This window comes from Bos grunniens, chromosome 4, assembly GCF_055505025.1.
Source record: "Bos grunniens cultivar Pamir isolate PY7600 chromosome 4, Bosgru_T2T1.0, whole genome shotgun sequence".
NCBI classification, from domain to species: Eukaryota; Metazoa; Chordata; class Mammalia; order Artiodactyla; family Bovidae; genus Bos; species Bos grunniens.
Window position 1 is genome coordinate 86,717,319 of NC_141168.1, and position 19,651 is coordinate 86,736,969.

Here is a 19,651-nt window from a genome sequence, read left to right on the forward strand (position 1 = left end):
TTGTGGGCGGTCCAGGATGTTTGCTGCTCCTTCTACGTTGCATGTGAGATCCACAGAGAACACACAGTTCTCTTTTCTCTGGCCCCTTTCGCTTTCTGTGAAGACATCCTAATTTTTTTCCCCAAGGCTGGGGATCTTGTGACATGTTTCCTGGTCACCAAGACACGGAGCCCCAGTCAACATCACTACTGCTAAAGTCGCCTTTGCCTGGTTTGTAAGGTTATTGGCCAAGAGAGAATTCCAAGGGACAGCACCCTTTCTGAGCTGTCAAATTCTCTCCATAGTGACTTCTTGGTAAGCATATGAGATTTCACAGGGCAATTGCCTGGTTAGTACCTTTCTTTCTCTCCTGGAGAATTTAAAGCTCAAAAAAGAAAAATGCAAATTAAATCCCCTTCAAAAGTAGCCTAAGTAAATTTGGCTCTGTTAACATTTCTTTACTGTTAGTAGGAAATCTTTAGTCAAACCTACAGCTAAAAAAATATTCTGATTATTTCCGTACAAGCTTCCATTTCTCATGTTCTGATCGCAGAGCGCCCCCTTGTGCCCTGATGGGAAATTCAAGACTCAAGAAAGAATGAAAGATCAGCACAGGTGGCTCATACTTGGTAAAGAATCCACCCACCTCCATGGGTTTCCTGGATGGCTCAGCGGGTAAAGAATCTGCCTGCAATGTAGGATACACAGGAGACATGGGTTCAATCCTTGGGTCGGAAAGACCCCCCCTGGAGAAGGAAATGGCTACCCACTCCAGTATGCTTGCCTGGAAAATCCCATGAGCACAGGAGCTTGCTGGACTACAGTCTATGGGGTTGCAAAGAGTCAAACATGTCTGAGCACCTAACACACAGGCAAGCAACAGCAGGTGTATATTCAGTCCTATTAAATGTGCACACAGCACACTTAATTCCAAAAAAAAAAAGAATCCACCTGCAATGCAGGAGACCCTGGTTCGATTCCTGGGTCAGGAAGATCCACTGGAGAAGAGATAGTCTACCCGCTACAGTATTCTTGGGCTTCCCTGCTGGCTCAGCTGGTAAAGAATCTGCCTGCATTGCAAGAGACCTGGGTTTGATACCTGGGTTGGGAAGATCCCTGGGTTGGGAAGATCCCCTGGAGAAAGGAAAGGCTACCCATTCCAGTATTCTGGCCTGGAGAATTCCATGGACTATTCCATGGGATCTCATAGCGTCGGACACGACTGAGCGACTTTCACTTTCACTTTTCACTCTGAGCACATTTAGGTTGTGAGGTTCAAGCAGTTCCCTAGAGCAGCAGTCCTCAAACTACAGGATGCATCAAATTAAAGAGTTTTATGAAAATATGAAAGAATCCACCCTGTAGACCACAACCTTTTAATTTAGCTTTTCAGAAAATTAAAATGCAAAACAAAATGTGAGAATCTGTCTCAGAAAAAAAAAATTTCCAAAATGGGGGTTAAGATCAATAGTTCTCAAATTTTAACATGTCAGAACTGCCTTGTGGTTTTATAAATATTCTGGTGCTTAACATTTGGAGATTCTTTCGGTTTCAGTGAAGGCCTAAAAATCAGTTTTACAATAGACACTCCAAGGTATTCTGCTGTCTCTGATCTTGGGAAATCCTTGCAAAGATAGTCAAGTAGAAAAAACTGCCTGAGGTCAAAGGAAAAACTTAACTTTTCTTCTTTTCATAAGGAAAAAGCTAGTTTCTAGATGCCATCATTTAACATCATGAGACTATCATTTTCTCATTACATGAAAACATCAGAACCCACCTTGGGAGAGTTAGAGTGGTGCATTTTCTAAAGGACAGTGCTTGACTTCAGTAGTATTATCTGCTTAAGTCATGGAGGCTCCTGAAGGAGGCCTTAGAAGTCATTCATGTGGGCTCCCAGAGGCTAGACCAAGAGAACTGAGCTGATAGGTCCAAAAAAGGACCTCAGAAGTGCTCTAGTAAATAAAACAAGTGTCTGAACTCAAAGCAATATGGTGAGATATGAGAACATAGTGAACAAATCTCTGGATACACCTTCTCAAAAAGAAAGTGTGCTCTGCTGCCCCGACTCCAGCTTGGATGCTGGCCCAGGGATCCTCTACTACATGATGCCCTTGAGCTCCAGGCTCCCTCTGTTTCTTTCAGTTTTATTATTTTCTGTGCTCATCATATTAATATCTCACCTTGAACAGGTGAAGAGAAAAATTAATGAAACAGAGTTGGTAAGAGGTGAATGCTGGTGTGAGTTTATGCCCAGAAATGAGCTCAAAATACCATGTTATCACTGTAATTATTTTTTAAGATACCCAAGTAACTGAATCAATGCTTCAACCACTGATTTCTAATCCTGATGTAATATAAGCAGGATTTATTAAAATCTCATAAAAGTTACAGTGAAAGTAACAAAAACAAAATTAAGTCAATCATTTTTTTAAATATACATTTTTTGCTAGCTTGATGGATAAAAATCTGCAAATCAAATTATAATCCAAAGGTACCTTAACCCTAAAAATATTATAAATAAATAATCTACATAGTAGACAATGAATAACTATACAAAATAAAAATCAGGAGACACTATGAGAGCATTTTTTAAGTTTACAATCTTAAATTCATGAAATTGCTTAGTTTCTCTTACTGTTTCCAACCAAAGTGGCTGTATTAATCAGATCTAGACTGTGGACAGCTAACAGCTCACTTGGTGATTTCCCCACCAGTCATTAGAGAACTCAAGAACAGGAAACTCATCTAACCTGACCTTCATCCCTCATAGAGAAAGAAACTATGACAAAGAGGTTAGATTGCTTAATCTAGGTCACCTAGATAGTTCCTTGCTGATAAAGAACTATAATCCAGGGCAAGTCTTAATCCAGCTCTTAAGAAAACTGACACTAGATAGTGAGACTCAATCAAATGATACAACAATATAGTTATATATTACTTAAATAATTTTCAAGATAATTAAGACACGCAGGCAAACAAGATGAGAATCTGTCATTGAGGAGACTGAAAGTGCTGAGACTCGCAAGGACCTATACCTCTTAACAGGCAAGCAGCACATCTGGAAAACAAAAATCTACAGATTCTTTGTTCCCTTTCTGCTTTACACCCATAGAGAATGTGTTTTAAAATAGCAAGGTTCTGGAGAGTTGTGCTTCCTGATACATACATGAAGGAATCATATTGAAATAAGACTACCTGGGGACAGAAATGGCTCCCGCTCCTGGTTTAGCAGGATTACACCTCATTTTCACAGCAGTTGATCGGCCATTTACACAAGAGGTTGTAGTTGTAGAAGACCTATTAGAAGGCAAAGGTCACTTCACAAAACAAATATGACACAGGCTTCAAAAACAAAAACATTCTGTGTATAACTGCTCCTATGCTCTATGAATAAATGAAAAAATGTATCAAAGTTCACCAATTCAGAATTTTAATATAGACTTAGTTCATTTACTTTCACTGACTATGAAAAGCTGCCTGCTCCACAGGTAAAGTGATATGCTATCATCAAAGGATTAATAGAGCTATTGTAATTATAATCAAAATTATAATCAAAAGAATTTTTTAAGGTATTAGAGGTCATAGTGACTTAGGCTGATGTTTTGATGTGTGAATTACAAATAATTACTGCCTAGACAATGAATAGTCTCTTTATTGCCTTATTTAGAAGATTATATATATGAGAAAAATTACATAATGCTTTCTAAATATTCCATGTTTCCTATTTTTTACTAAGTCTTTCATTTAAGAACCAACTACTGATTATCTATTCAAAATAAGCTACTATGTTAGAAACCCTGAAGTGATGTCCTTATGATTAAGAAAATAATCAAAAGAAGCAGCATGTTCACTTACTTATAAAAGAAATGCACATCTGGTATTTGGCTTGGTGAAACTGGGAACATATCTTCTTTTATATTAATATTTTGTAATGTGGTTTCAACTGTTACTCCTAGATGACAATGAAAAAGAAACTATTAAGCAATATGGGAAAATTAGGTTTACTTAGTCTCTATATCTAAAGAGAAAATAGCTTTACTTTGAGGCTGTCATTTTAACTAGAAATATCATATAAAATTAATGTATTATGTAAGAATAATAAACCTTACAAGGTTTCCAGAATAAAAAATACTCTACTCCTTAACTTTGCAATTTTGCTTTAGTCACTTTACTTCCCTGATTCTTATGTCCTGAATTTGTAAAATGCATGCAATAATTTAGGTGGTCTGCATAGTCCCTTCTAGTTTTAACATTTCAACAATCTATGATTATAACTCTCAGCCTTTTGTGAGTTATGTTGAATGAGCTGGGCTACTTTGCTAATGTAGCTTTTCATCCATTCACATTCATTATAAACACATTTGACAAAATAAAATTTTGTGTGCCCTAAATATTTCCAGAAAGTAACTTCAAATTTTATCTAAAAGCAAGGCATTCCCCACCCATCAACCCCATGCAAAATGATAGCTGAGTCAAAATGCAAGCAATAACAGCAACCTTTGTTCTAAGAGTTCTGATGCACAAACTCAGTAACTGTCCTTGGTGCTGAAAATTATAGCAAATGTCCTTGGTGCTAAATTCTTCTGGAGTCTATCAGTGGTCCTGGAGTGGGTTGCCATTAACTTCTCTAGGGGATCTTTCCAACCCAGGGATCAAACCCAGGTCTCCCACATTTCAGGCAGACGCTTTACCATCTGAGCCACCAGGGAAGTCCAGAGTCTATAACTGCTACTGCTAAGTCAATTCGGTCGTGTCTGACTCTGTGTGACCCCATAGATGGCAGCCTACTAGGCTCCTCTGTCCCTGGGATTCTCCAGGCAAGAATACTGGAGTGGGTTGCCATTTCCTTCTCCAATGCATGAAAGTGAAAAGTGAAAGTGAAGTCGCTCAGTCGTGTCTGACTCTTAGCGACCCCATGGACTGCAGCCTACCAGGCTCCTCCATCCATGGGATTTTCCAGGCAAGAGTACTGGAGTGTGGTGCCATTGCCTGGGTCTCAAATCTAGCTGCAGATTAGAATCGTCTAAGAAGCTCTTTAAATTGTTAGATTATCATATGCATTGTTAGATCCCTAATCCTACTCCAGATATTTTAATAAACCAGATCCTTAAGAATAACTAGTTAGGGACCTGATTTTTTTTAAAGTTTCCTATACTTTCCAGACCAGAGATAGAAAGGGCAGATGGAGAATAACATTTAGCACACTCACTCTTGCTGTTTGTCACCAGATTTCCTCTGGTATGAGAAAAGATGATAAAAGCTGGTGACAGATATGATTTAAGTCTATATTGTGTTTGTTTACTCTTCTTCTTTTGCTCACAGTTTGGGAGGTTATTATTTTACCTCAAAAATTCCTAGAAAATCTGATGAAAGACACAGATTGCCAGAGAAAAACATGTCATATGAATTAATACATAACTCTGGAAGCTTCTACTACTCATTAAGAATGATCAAAAGATCTTACTTGTAGGGAGTTCTAAACCATGTTATAAAGTGATGACTTAGAATTATCTGTGGGTTTTAATCACCTATGGTAAGCACCACTGCAGAGACAAGTTATCAGTACCATGATTTTAAACAAATGCATGCATGAATATATGAACCAAATGAAACTTACCCAAAAATGTATCTGCCAGAATGATGGATTGTGATGATAAGGCTGCTCGGAAACCCTTACTTTCAGAAGGAATAATAGTTGACTGGCACACAAATGCTCCTACCAAATTCGTGTAATCATCTGACCCTGCCACCATTTCCTTTACTGTAAAGTCTGTTATATTGTTGGTACAGACAGCCAACTTCTTCCCCTAGGAAAACAAAGTCAGAAATAAGTTTTTACTGAAGGTAAGTTTCTAAACTGGATCTCAGCTTCCTAGTGATTCTAGCAGAGCATTGGCTCTCTCCTCACCACAATTCTGATTTCAGGGATCTGGTGAGGGAGCACAGGCACCAGTATTTTTTAAAAGCTCTCGGGTGCTCAGTCACTTCAATCATGTCTGGCTCTTTGTGACCCTATGGACTATAGTCCACCAGGCTCCTCTGTCCATAGGATTCTACAGGCAAGAACACTGGAGTGGGTTGCCATGCCCTCTCCAGGGGGTCTTCCTGACCCAGGAATCAGACTTCCATCTCCTGCATTGCAGGCAGATTCTTTACCCAATTCCAATGTTCAAACAGGGTTGAAAATCTGACATTCTAATGAATATAGTGATTCAAGGCTGCACTGCTCCCCCAACTACAGACTTCATTTGTGCTGGGTGAAAGCCACTTGACTTAAGGAAATATAAGTCATCTATGAAATCTTCAATTCTTCAGACAACACTGCATACAAAGGGATCGGAAAACTGCTGGTGAAAGTTTTAATGCCAAGAAAAAAAACTTGCTCTTCCTTCTCCTGAATAGGCCTGTGTGTGGCAGAAAAGTATTGTCAAGTCTAAAAAAGAAAATATAAAAGTCTAGGACAACATCTAAATTCTAAACAGTTGGTCACTATAAGTGTTTTTATTCACCTACTCTTAGACTCAATGATGTGGATCTGCTCAAGTTCACAGTATGTTGAAAGGAATACAGGAGCTTACTTTTTTAATCATTTGGAGGATAGTTATAAAACTGGGAAGACTTTAATTTTTTTAGTATAGTATGTTTAAATATACTATAGTTCCACTAAAAATCACTTTAGCTTACTCTATAATTTCTGTGAATAAATGTATAAAGAAAAAGAGAAACACTATTTTACTGGTCTTAGATGTAGAATGTGCACAGATGGGCATAAAGAACAAAGATTTCTCTTTCTTAATGCAGCTAGCAATCTTAACCTACAAAATGTTTTCTCTCCACCAAGCCTGCTCACCACAATACAGGTGCAATATATTTTTACTAAGCTTAAATTAAATTGTTGAGACTAAAAGATAAACAAAGAGAAAGAGCAGAGAGAAACTACTGAGGAAATGAATAAGAGAATAACAGTAAAAGAATTAGAATAAAAAGGAAAGAAAGAGAAGGAAGACAGAAGAGAGAAGACAAAAGCTAAGTCAGTGGTCATACAGGAAGGAGATTGAGAAGTGTGATATACTGGGTTGGCCAAAAAGTTTGTTTGGGGTTTTCTGTAACATTTTAAGAAAATGCTGGAAAAACTTTTCAGCCAACCCAATATAATGGAATTAATCTTCTTCACTGCTTTACACAGCATTTAACACAATAGGTATGTAACATATAATTATACATTCAGTGAACTTAGTGACTAATCAAGTGAGTGTGCTGGACTGCCCCGTGTAAAATCAGAATAGGACAAATGTCACACCATGTAAAAATGTATAGATCTTTCTGTTTGAAAACCTCTGTAGTCATGAGATGTCTTTTTATTTCCTTTGTACAAAGTTTGGCACAGCAGTTCAAAATGAAGACAATAGGAGTTAATAAGGGAATCGATATGGAGAAAATGAATTATACTTTCAACTTAGCTAAGGGTGAATATATACATCCCAACTCCAACCTTGTATGCCCACAAAATTATTGGATACAGAGTCCTGTAACTCTCCCTTTACCAGTATCAATTAACATTCTACTTCTTCCCAAAGAAAATTAAATCCCCATAATCTATTAGCAGAGGCTACCTCATCAACTGACACTTACCCCCTGCTTATTTCCATTTTGTTTTTGGACAAACTTCCTCTGAAAAGTCTTTTCTTTTTAACATAAGCAACAGTAAAACTTTCTCAAACCTTAACTTTATGCCTAAGAAACAGGTGGGATTGGCAAGTCTGAACCACCTTTACAAAAGTGAAAGACCCTCAAAGCCCTTACACCATGGCTTCAAGCTTTGGGGGTTCAGCTGACTGGGTAAGTGCTTTGATGGACTGAGAACCAGACAAGGATGCTCCTGGTGGAGAAAACTGCCAACATGCCAGAAGGCAACAAAGGATTTAAGCTGTCAAAACTCACTTTCTGACATTTGGCTGTTAGTTTCCATAGAGATTTTATTGGTCCACCCACACAGAAAACAACTCGATCCGAGCTGAAACCTGGCCCCATCTCACCTTGCCAGAACTCACCTCGTGCCCACATAAACTGATATTGAAGAAATGGAAGTACTTTGTTCCTTTGGAGGTAAAGCTGGGACCATTCATTAAGGAGCCCACACTGCTGAGGTTGCTGAAGTCATAATGCAAACTTTGATTTTCTTTTTCATGGTAGAAAAAGCAGTCACTGTAGCACACTGAGTGGTCCTTTGACCACAAACATTAAGAAATCCAAAACAAAACAAAGCAAAAACAATATGGCAGGAAAGAAAGCATTAGCTGCTATGAAAAAAAAGTGTTTCCTAAAAGTACTAGGTTTAAAAACTATTTCAGTAGTTTTGTCTTAGTCATGGCATATTTTACCACTCTAATATAGAAAATTTCTAAACTCTAGATTTCTCTAAGCAAAGTTCAGAAGAGTTAGAATTTTTTAAAGAGTGAAGTTATTCTAAGATTAGTTTCTTGTGGAAAGGTATTTTTAATCAATAGCCAAAATGCCCTGTCATGCCAGTTCAAATAGACATCAAACTATTTTTTACTTCACTCATAGCATCAATCTTTTCCTTTAAAATGTTACAAGATACTCTTGCTGTTCTCCATATACACCTACAGCCTACCTATAGAGAGGCAGCTTACTTGTTCTGTCATAATGGAATATACAAGAAATCACTTTTAATATTTTGGGAAGGTATTCTTATTTAGATGTTCTTCTTAATATTCTATGTCCCCAGTAATTATCATTTTCAAGACCCATGTTAAGCACTCAATAGATGTAAGGCAAGGTAAAATAAGGAAGGGAATTCAAAAAGCCATTTATAAATATAAATTAGAAACATTAAGAGAAACCTTTGAGTTTGTCTATTAAAATATGCTTTCCTGGGGATAACTGAAATACAGACCCACTTACCTGAGTGCTTCTACTCCCAGGCCCACATGGAATACAAGCCTCCTTGCCATAGACCTGATGTATGGACAGGTAGGTATCAGGTGGACACTCCATGCACTGGTTGGTTTCTTTCTCAATGTAGTGGCCTGGGGGGCAGGGGACACACGATGAGCCCGACTGTTCAGAACCAAGGGCACAGGCACGGCATGAGGACGCCACCCCATCAACTGCATTAGTGGCAGTGATAGAATAAATCTTCACCATGTCATTGATGAACCGTCTATTCTAAAAAGAGAGCAGAAAGTAATGACTTCTGCCTTGGCACTCAGTTGTACAACCAGATTGTTTTATGTTCATATCACCAAAATAACTAAGCAAAGTATTCCAACCTAGCAGTTTATAACTGACAGTAGATTAAGGGTACTCCTTTTTGGTACTTTTCTTTTTTAAAATTATTAAGACTTAACCCAGTTCACTTTTCACTTTCATGTATTGGAGAAGGAAATGGCAACCCACTCCAGTGTTCTTGCCTGGAAAATCCCAGGGACGGCGGGGCCTAGTGGGCTGCCATCTATGGGGTCACACAGAGTCGGACACGACTGAGGTGACTTAGCAGCAGCAGGAGCAACCCAGGTCTCATTGCAGGCAGACGCCTTAACCTCTGAGCCACCAGGGAAGCACCTAAGACTTAACACTAGAAGCTAATTTTCATGGTTATAGAGTTCCAGGAATTTTGCCACAATCACCATGAGATTATATCATAACTGGTAAAAATTCAGGCATATGTATAGACTTGGAAGAACCAATATGATTTAGCAAAAAGAGCAACTGTATCTCCCATCACTGTTTATTCTGATCTAATCTAAATATCATGATAAACATGTTTATAATGAAGTTTACAGTGTGGTAAGTTGAAAAAGACTTGGACCAGGGATTAAAAAGTCCTTACTTAAACACTAACTGTGTGACATTGATGCAACTGCATCAGTTCTTTGGGTCTCCTCTCCCTCTTTAGCACTTTCCTTAACCAACACGCTCTGACTTCTACTGGATGCACAACAGAGAGTAAAAACCTGGATCTTACTAATACTTTTCCTTCTTGTGACACTGAGTCAATTAAGGTCTAGTTTTCATCAAGCAGTGAGCACCACTGTATCAGTAGAGAGCAGCTTCTGAAATGCTTTTTGTCTGAGCTAAAGACAAAAGGGAGGCCAGGAAGTCTTCTATAGCATGTTCACACCCCACAGGCTGGGACTCTGAACTCTCATAAAACACAGCTGGAGTCAAGTGAAACCTGAGGAACAGGTTCTTCAATGAAAGTCTGAAGAGAAAAGAGAAAATGCTCTCCATCTGCCACCATAGTGTTAAGGCAGCGCTTAAAGAGTGATTTACCTTATTCGCACCCTCGGAAGGTCGTTATGATGGAGATCTACCACAATAACATGTACTTGAAGCATATGATGGAAAATACTTACGAGAGGATTAAGGTCTATTCTATTCTAGCAGAAAGTAAAAGAGAATAGTTCTGTGTTTTAACCCAACAACATGTACACATACAGTCTTCAAGCCACAGAAGGTGACAATCATGACCTTGAAGTAACAAACCAACACCAAGAAATGGCATCTAAGCAAATGACAGATCATTCAGACAAAGAGGAAGAAAGTTACCAGCCTTCCCAAAGGCTCAGAAAGCTTTACAAGTAAGTTTTTAAATAACTACAAAGTAAGATTTTCTTCCACTTAAACTTTTAACAGCTATGTTTATTCAAAGTGTGGAATAATTCTAAGATGCGTTGTCATTCCTTTTCATAGTCTTGCTCTCAAAACACAAATAAATATGTGTGTATATACATATATCATTTTATACCAGTCTACTCATAACACAATGATTGATTTCACATCAGTAAAAAGCTAAGTCTTTTCCTCCAGTAGATTTCAGTCAACACTTTGTATAAATCTCCACAAGGAGTATCATCTTTGCTCTTTTTTTTTAAGTGCTTGGAACTTACATCTTGACCCTGATTGGTCCTCTGGAATGCCCATGTAAATGTAAATGTGGCATTCTTGAAGATGACATGGGTATAAGCTTGTTTTTCTTTGGTTCCACCCCATGACTCCACCACATTCGTACTTTTTCTATTAATATCCTAAAATACAGTAGAAAAAACATATATATAAGAAAGCACAAATCCAGTATGAATATACATGAATATACATCACAATCCTATATTTATATTTAAAGTAACCCTATAGGGTTTGTGAATATTTATCTGCAGAGCATGTAAGCCTAAAACTCTCAAAACCTTCCCTTCAAGTCTACACAAGCACTCACTAGCTTAGTAATTACAATGCATCAACCACATTGCCGATATAACCTGAAAGAGATCTCAAATCAGTATGTTTAAGGAGTTATTCTTTTGTGAGAGAGATTGGTTCATGTGTATATGCGTGTGATTCTAGCATAGGAAATACACATAAGGAAAAAGAAAACAAATTTCTCAAACTTCTGACAGCAAACTTCTAGGATCCTCATAAAATAACAATGCTTTCTTTCCATCTTTTTTTTTTCCCTTGAGGGATTCTGACAGGTGACTCTTACACAGGAATTCTAAATTCTCTCTGAATTATATTTGCAATTTACAGTGCAGATTAGCCAGAATGTTATTTTATGTTCATGCAATCTTCTTTTGTTTATATTTGAATTCTAAAAAGATGAGTCTGTGTAACATTTTATTTCTGATTTCCTTAGCTAAATTCAATATCTAGAATATTATATGAATGTGTGACAGTCCAACCAATATTATGTCATTAAAATGGTCAGAAAGCAAATGTAGTAAGTAAAGCAAGAAATAGAACACACATCTAATTTATTTGAAATGAAAAACTGGACTAATTCTGAATTTTCTAATTAGTCTTCCCTGCAGAAACCCTAAAAGATGACTTAGGAATTTGGATAGGCCTCTTTTAGTTATCCGAGATGTTGATAAAACAATGGCATGAGCTCAAGCCATATGTCTTTCTTTCTATGATGCAAGGGCAAGCTTTGACGACAAACATGTAATAAAGCAATCAGATATGCTATAAAGATACGTTTCTTGAGTTCACACCACAGATAGGAATAACAGCGTATGCTTGTCACACGTTGCACAATTTCTCACATTACCAAACAACCAAATAGTCACACATGCCACTTCCAAAAAGGATCTCATAATATACTGATAGTGCTTTGTTAAACACCTTCTGGATATTTATTTCAATAACAAATGGAATATTAGTTTTGCACCTTACCCTTGCAAAACACGACATGATTTTCAAAGCATTTTGATGTGTTATTTAGGTGATGATATCTCAAAAACTCTTGTGCAGAAATCAAATCAGAGTAAAGAACACTAACAGATCCTGCTATGAGCCAAAAATGCTTAAGATTGATTTTACAAAATAAATATTAATATGTATAATCCTTACCCTCAGGAATGCTTGATCAACTGAGAGAGACAAATAATGAATACATTCACATAATTAAAATAGGGTTTTCTCAAAAGGTTTTAGGAGCACACTGAAGAGAGTGGTTAACTTTACTTAAAGGAATAAGAGAAAGCTTCCCAGAAAGGTGAGGTTTGAGCTGCCCTTGATGTATTGTGTGAATGGGTGTTCACCAGACAAAAGAGAAAGTCACGCTAGCTTAGCGTGCCAAGGCATATGAAATGAAAGAGGACAGAGTGTTCCACTAACAATCCAGGATATCTAAAGAGGGCTGAGTAGTAACAGCAGTTTGGTAACAGAGGCTGGGCAAGAAGTACAAAAAGCCATATAGATGCCATGCTAAGGAATTTTAAATGTATTTATAAGCTATTGGTTCTCTAGCATTAGTGCGTATTAGAACCAACCTCAAGGCTTGCTAAAATACAGAACGCTGGGCCCTATCACCAGAGTTTCTCGGTAAGACTAGTGTAGGGCTCAGAAATTTTCATTTCTAAAAGTACCTAGGTGATGCTAGTCCAGGAACCACACTTTGAGAACCTCTGCCACGGGCAATAAAAAGCCCCTAAAGGTGAGGGCTGCCTCTACTATTGTTTTTATGTTTATAAAGATAATTTTGACAGCAAAATGGACAGGATGGAGGTAAGAAAAATAGACAACAGACTACTGTTGAGAGATAATAGGAATCTGAATTGCAGTCATGGCACTAAGTATGAATAGGAACTAACAGATTGACGAAACGAGGAGAGAGACCTGAGAGAATGAAAGACTTCTTAGTCACGGATGTGTTGAAGATTAGTCATCATCTTCTTTTACTACCATCATGAGTTAATACTTAAATCTCCACATATCTTGTATATCATGCAGGAAACTGTTAACAGACTATTAACTAGCTACCAAAGGACTGTTGGAAAAAAATTAATCATGTCATTGATGTCATCACTTAATGATAACACCAAAGTCTTAGCCAACAACCTTCTAATACCTGCATGAAGTCTTAGTAAATTTTGTGTTGCTACTTTTTCTCAAGCTATTAGATGAGATTTATAGGACATCTAGGGGAAAAATGGGCAAAATTATGACATGTACCTAATAAAATCCTTTGTCTGCATGTATTAATTTAACAAGGAAGAGTGTCATTTTTCCCAAAGCTCTCCCACCTCCATTATTTTGTACTCTCACTTATTAATACATGCTTTTCCCTCATGATGGCTTGAACTGCTGAGTGGTTACTAGGGCAGAATTTTCACTTCTGTTAGTGGCATATTTTTTGAAGAAATTTTCTCCAGGATTAATATTTCCTGGCTTCTGTCTGTCACCCATACCTCATCACTAATTTCTCTCCGTGAGGAATGAGTGCTTTGTAGACTTCGCAACTCTTAGTGAGTTCTTTAGACGTTATTTAATGTTTTTGGAAGACTCTAAAAATGGGAAGAAAAATGGGATTCTTATCCCAGTTTGTATAAATAAGTTCACACTTGAAAGAGAAGGCTAAGCCTAGAAATATACCTCTGAAAGCCACTCTTTCACTTACCACCATGAAGTACAGAACACAGTCAGCTGAACAGAGGGTCTCAAAAACAAATGTTATTCTTCCCAGTTCAGAACCCATGGCTCCAGTCATCGATGTTGGTGGTCTATTTAACAGATTAAAATTACAATACTTACAGCATGTTCTAAGTACAATCTGGAAAAAATTAAGTCACTTTATTCACTAGGCTGAAAGCCATGCTCTTCTCTCGTCCTAGTCTACTGCTGCACGGAGTCTACAAAACCACAGCGATATGCTCAGACCTCCTGGGCTAAATGCCGCCATATAGCCTATAGCAAGAAAAAAACTCCAATTGGGAAATTCAACATGGGGGACTAAAGCAAACTGTGAATTTGTAACATAGTACTTTACATATAGAACTGCGAAAAAACAATAAACCAAAAAAAGACTCTCCTGTAAATGTCTTAGACTACTATCTCTGAATCAAGCATCCAAGAGTCATAGTTTTCATAATGCTTGGATAGAGTATTTTTAAAAACTTTCAGCTTCATCTAATATAAAATTAACAATTACAGTTCCCCAATCACTGATTCTATAAATATTCTTAAATCTATATTATCCTACTCAGCTTGCTATTTGCTAAGTACATCACAGTATAATAATAATATATTTTATAAAAGCAGTCCTGCTTCATCTGTTTCTGTTGGGAAACAAGCATGAGGATTCTTACATAAGGGAATCAGAATTGGTTTTCCTTACTTAAATCCTGGGATATGCAAGTTTAAGATCAGGTAATCATTATCGGAACCTCCAGCCCCACTCTGGATGTGATCTCCAGCCACCTCCCAACCTAGAAAAGATAAAGCTTATCAGCAAAAACTCCATGAATGATTTCCAACAATCTTTTTATATAAGGCCACAAAAAAAGAATTCCCTTTTTTTTAATTCCAGTTGTAAATTGCATGCAGATGTAGATGCCTAGATATCAATAAGACATTGCATATGATTCTCCAGGAAAAATCAAGTAATGCATATTTTTGCATCAAAGTTACTTAGTGGTAAAACTAACAACAGTCTTCTCAATGAAGCATGATTTTTTTAAACAAGAACAGATGGTTTTTATCCAGTTTAATAAACTAAGAAAAAAATCCTAGTCTTCAGTTAACCAATGGGAAATAGAAACTTCAAATTACTTAATGAAGATGTGAGGTCTGGAGTTCTTTCTTAGAGTTCATTGTATTATTGTTCCCTAATTTAACACCTATTCACATTCACTTACTTATTCATTCACTGAACTGGCATTGAGTCTCATGAACCATGATACACATTAGGGAAAGAGAGCCGAAACTGGGTCCACCCTCACTATGAAATCAGTACAATATAAGAGACACAGCTAAGAACAGTCAAAAGTATGGGGTAACACATGCTCATAGAATGTGATGTGAGTCTGCCCTCTGCAAAGAAACAATCAGCATGCCATGGACTGAAATGGCCACAATAAAATGTAAGGAGATGCAGCCCTCCAAATACCATCAAACAAGGTTATTAATTAATGGCAAACCTTATTAATGGCAAATCTTTGCAAGAGGAAACAAATACATCTCATGTTTGAACACTGGCTATTACTATATGTTTTATTATATCGCCTGCCTAAAAAACTATATTTAAGTTCTAACCCCCTGTACTCACGAACAGACCTGATTTGGAAACAGAGCCTTGGTAGATATAATCAAGTTAAGATGAGGTCATTAGGGGGAGGCTTACTCTAATATGACTGGTGTCCTGATGAAAAGAGGGAAATTTAGACACAGACACTCAGGAAGAACACCATGTAAACACACAGAGACACAGAGACCCAAGAAGACAGTCACATGAAGATGGAGACGCAGATTGGAGTTATGCTGCCAAAAGTCAGGGAATGCCTGGAGCCACTAGAAGCTAGAAGAGGCAAAGAAGAGTCTTCCCAGAGAGCCTTCAGCAGGAACATGGCCCTGCCAATTCGGGGGTTTCAAACTTCTAGCCTCCAGAGCTGCAAGAGTGTAAATTTCTGTGGTCTTAGAAAGAAAGAGAAGTCGCTCAGTCATGTCCAACTCTTTGCAACCCCATGGACTGTAGGCTACCAGGCTCCTCCATCCATGGGACTTTCCAGGCAAGAGTACTGGAGTGGGTTGCCATTTCCTTCTCCAGGGGATCTTCCTGATCCCGGGATCAAACCCAGGTCTCCCGCATTACAGGCAGACGCTTTACTTTCTGAGTTACCAGGGAATCCCTGGTCTAGAGGAAGCCAATTCCGGGGTTTCAAATTTCTAGCCTCCAGAGCTGCAAGAGTGTACATTTCTGTGGTCTTAAACCCCCCAGTTTGTGATACATTCTTGCAGCACATTTGTATTTTGCTTTTTCCCTCCGAATGAATCCCACATTTTTCATGTTTCTACACATAATTTCTATTTTGAGTTAATTTTTATGTTTTTAGAAACGACATTTATATTTATTGTAAAATTTTGAAAGCTACAGAAAAATTTAAAGATGAAAAGTAAAATTATTTATAAATTCGCCACCCAGAAAAAAACTACTGTTAACATTCTGAGGTGTTTCTTTTCACTATCTTTTTGATATACACATGGTTTTACATAACTGAAATCTTATTGCTGATGACATTTTGTTTCATAGTTTTATACACTAACATTATTACATAAGCATTTGCATGTATAAATGGCTCACCAACATGCTAATGACTGAATTGATAGTTTATCATGTAGACAGATATAACTAATTCTCATAATGTAAGAAATCACTCCCACTACAGTGCTTACCTCCTGCTGACCATACATCCAGTGTAACCATTTGGATTGTTTTAGCTTTTTTAAATAGTTTAAGTGACACTATAATTAATATATTTTTGGTAAAGCTTTTCTATATTTTTCTAGAAAAGAACCCCAATAAAAGAACTGAGAGAGTTAATTCCTAGGTAGGTTGATAAGCAGTCTAGGGTCCTCAAGGAGGAAGGGGTCTGGGGCTTTCAAGGAGGAGATAGGGGTCTGGAGATCTCAAGGAGGAGAAAAAAGCCAATGTTTTTTTCTTTAAGCCCAGAGCTAATAACTGCACAACAAAACAACTCATCTTGCTCAAGGATATGTTTTTCCTTAAACTCTGTACCAATGATTATATAACAACAATGTATCCTGCTTGAGGACATGTTTCTCCTTGAGAACCTTCTGACTAATCCTCTCATCTTAAAATGTATGTTGTGGGAGTGGGTCTTGGAAAAGTATATAAGGCCTTGATAAGACTAGTGAGTGGGGGCACTCTCCATCCCCCTTCTGATGTCTATGTCAGAAGCTTTCTCTGTCCTTTTTTTCACTTTAATAAAACTTTGCTGCACAAAAGCTCTTGAGTGATCAAGCCTAGTCCCAAAGCTAAATCTCCTTCTTTGGAGATCATGAATCCAACATCGTTCACCGTAAGCTATCAGAACTACTGGGTCAAACAAATATATTTTTTAAAGCCAATATTTTGTACTGTTACTCCGATTCTGAAAGCAATGTGAATACATGAGGAATATTTATTAAATACAGTGGACTAAATGAAAAAAACAAAGTAACTCAAACTTCTCAGAAACCTCCCAGCCCAAGTAATGAACAACATTTCAGAGTATTTCTTTTCACTCTTTATCGAGTGCATAATTTTCTTTAAAATTATCCTTAGGTTCTATTGTATAATCTATTTTCTGTTTTTTTTTTTTCACTTGGCATTATCTTCTCATTTTTCTAATAATCATTATATCAAAAATACTTTCCCATTAAAAATCTTTGTTACATCTAGTGTTAAAGAGTTAACAATATGCTATAAGGTTATATCATCATTTTATTTAATCATACCCCATGCTGAAAACTTTGTTTTCTCATATTTTTGACTCTCATAAATAATACTAAAATTAACATATCTGTGCATAATTTCTTTCTTTACATCACACAAGTTTCCTTGGTGTAAACTCCCAGATGTGAAATTACTGGGTTAGAGAACGGGACCATTCAAAATGTTTGAAATACTGCCAAATTGTTTTCCATATGGCTGTCATTTTTAATGATTACATAACATTTCATCCAATTAGTACAGCATGACTTTTATAAACATTATCATATTGTTGGAATTTAGATTATTTCGTTTTGTTATTAGAGATAATGCTCAATGAAATCTTCGTGAATAAACACTAATTTGTTTACAACTTTAAATTCCTCTTAGGCAAAATTCCAGTACATAAAGATGTACTTATACATACCTGTTCCACAACCATGGGAAATTCCAATTGAGCATACAAAAGAACCTCAAAGTACTTCAAGTCACACAGTCAAGTTGGTCAAAGCACATCCACTTTAATTCCATGATACAGTAATGACCTTACGAGACAGGTTACCCTGGGCCTCTCACTTTGATCCCCATTATTCTGAGCACTGCTTTCCTCGAGGCTAGTTACTGAACCACCAGTCATAAAATTATAATCACTCTTTATCTTTGTATCTTTCACTTACTGTTTGCTATTTCAGTATCACATGCTAATATTGCAGCGATATATACTTAAATTGAACATTTCAGAAAATCAGGAAAAATTTAAATTATAGCCTCTGAGTGAATGAGAAGCCTTCCCTGGTGGCTCAATGATAAAGAATCCACCTGCCGATGTAGGAGACAGGATCTTCCCTGGGTTGGGAAGATCCCCGAAGAAGAAAATGGCATCCACTGCAGTATTCTTGCCTGGGAAATCCCATGGACAGGAGAGGCTGGCGGGCCACAGTCCATGGGGTCGCAAAAGAGTTGGACATGATTTAACAACTAAACAACAAGTAAATGAGTAAGCAAGTGGCTAAATTAAATATTGTCATGAGATTTAGACTAAGAGTAACATCTTTAAAAAATTAATGTTTCAGACAATCCTCACTAGTAAGTGCATGCACACACAAGTGTACCAATGCTTTCATCAATACATTCTTCTTATTTTTGCAATATCTCAAACTTCCTCAACCACAGGATAATTTTAGAACATAAACCCTATAGTCAGGTAATAATTACTATGTAATTTCTCCTTCTCCTTTAGGAAAAAAATCCCAAAAGTGGGATTAAGTGATAAAGAGTACTGTTCCATAATGTTCTTTATATATAAAGGCTTCCTTCATGCATCTGTTTAACCAAAATTATTCAAAGATCTAGGATTTGTCAACCTGAGTACTCATGTGTACACCTCACTCCCCACATTTCAAATCTGTTTATTTGGGATAGGTGCTGATGTAAAACAGATGTGATTAAATAGCATTTTTCCAACGATTAAATACAGTATTGAGAAAAACTGAACTGATAAAAAATACCAGTGAACTTATAAAAGTAAAGAGCACATTTTAGTATCCGTAACATCTATGTCTAGTGTCAAGTTTAAAAATGCACATACAGATATTGTCATTCATTCGAACAACAAATATTGCAGAATAACTAAGTGCTACGCTCACTAAAACGTAAGAATAAATAAAATTCAGCAACCATCCTATAGAGTTCAGCCATGTTTCCAAGTTATCAGTAAGTGAGGTTGATACATGTTTGTAAACACGGTCATAGACTCCATAGGAAGAGGAATAAGAGATGATTTAACCCTCTCCAAGCTCAGTGCTGAGCCAGAAAACCAAACCAGGCAGAACACTCTCATAAAGTGGTATGTATACACTATGACCCTTCCAAGAAAACAACATAAATTTCATTGCCTCCCTTAGTAATCTATTCTAGTATTTATAACAACCATGAATGGTGATC

At 37.1% G+C, this 19,651-nt stretch overlaps 1 protein-coding gene across 6 annotated transcripts in view; it reads right to left on the reverse strand.

The window, feature by feature from the left end:
- ELAPOR2 (endosome-lysosome associated apoptosis and autophagy regulator family member 2) overlaps window positions 1–19,651 on the reverse strand; it is a 221,464-nt gene that overhangs the window by 27,500 nt on the left and 174,313 nt on the right. For 4 of the 6 annotated variants that reach the window (XM_086397246.1, XM_086397248.1, XM_086397247.1 and 1 more), the window contains 8 exons: window positions 14,615–14,705; window positions 13,898–14,000; window positions 10,893–11,030; window positions 8,905–9,168; window positions 8,031–8,204; window positions 5,597–5,786; window positions 3,835–3,931; window positions 3,175–3,276 (listed from right to left, as the gene is read on the reverse strand). In XM_086397246.1, the coding sequence (XP_086253372.1) occupies window positions 3,175–3,276; window positions 3,835–3,931; window positions 5,597–5,786; window positions 8,031–8,204; window positions 8,905–9,168; window positions 10,893–11,030; window positions 13,898–14,000; window positions 14,615–14,705 (1,159 nt within the window). The remainder of the gene's footprint in view (window positions 1–3,174; window positions 3,277–3,834; window positions 3,932–5,596; window positions 5,787–8,030; window positions 8,205–8,904; window positions 9,169–10,892; window positions 11,031–13,897; window positions 14,001–14,614; window positions 14,706–19,651) is intronic. The other 2 variants (XR_015162793.1, XR_015162794.1) reach the window with 1 other exon arrangement.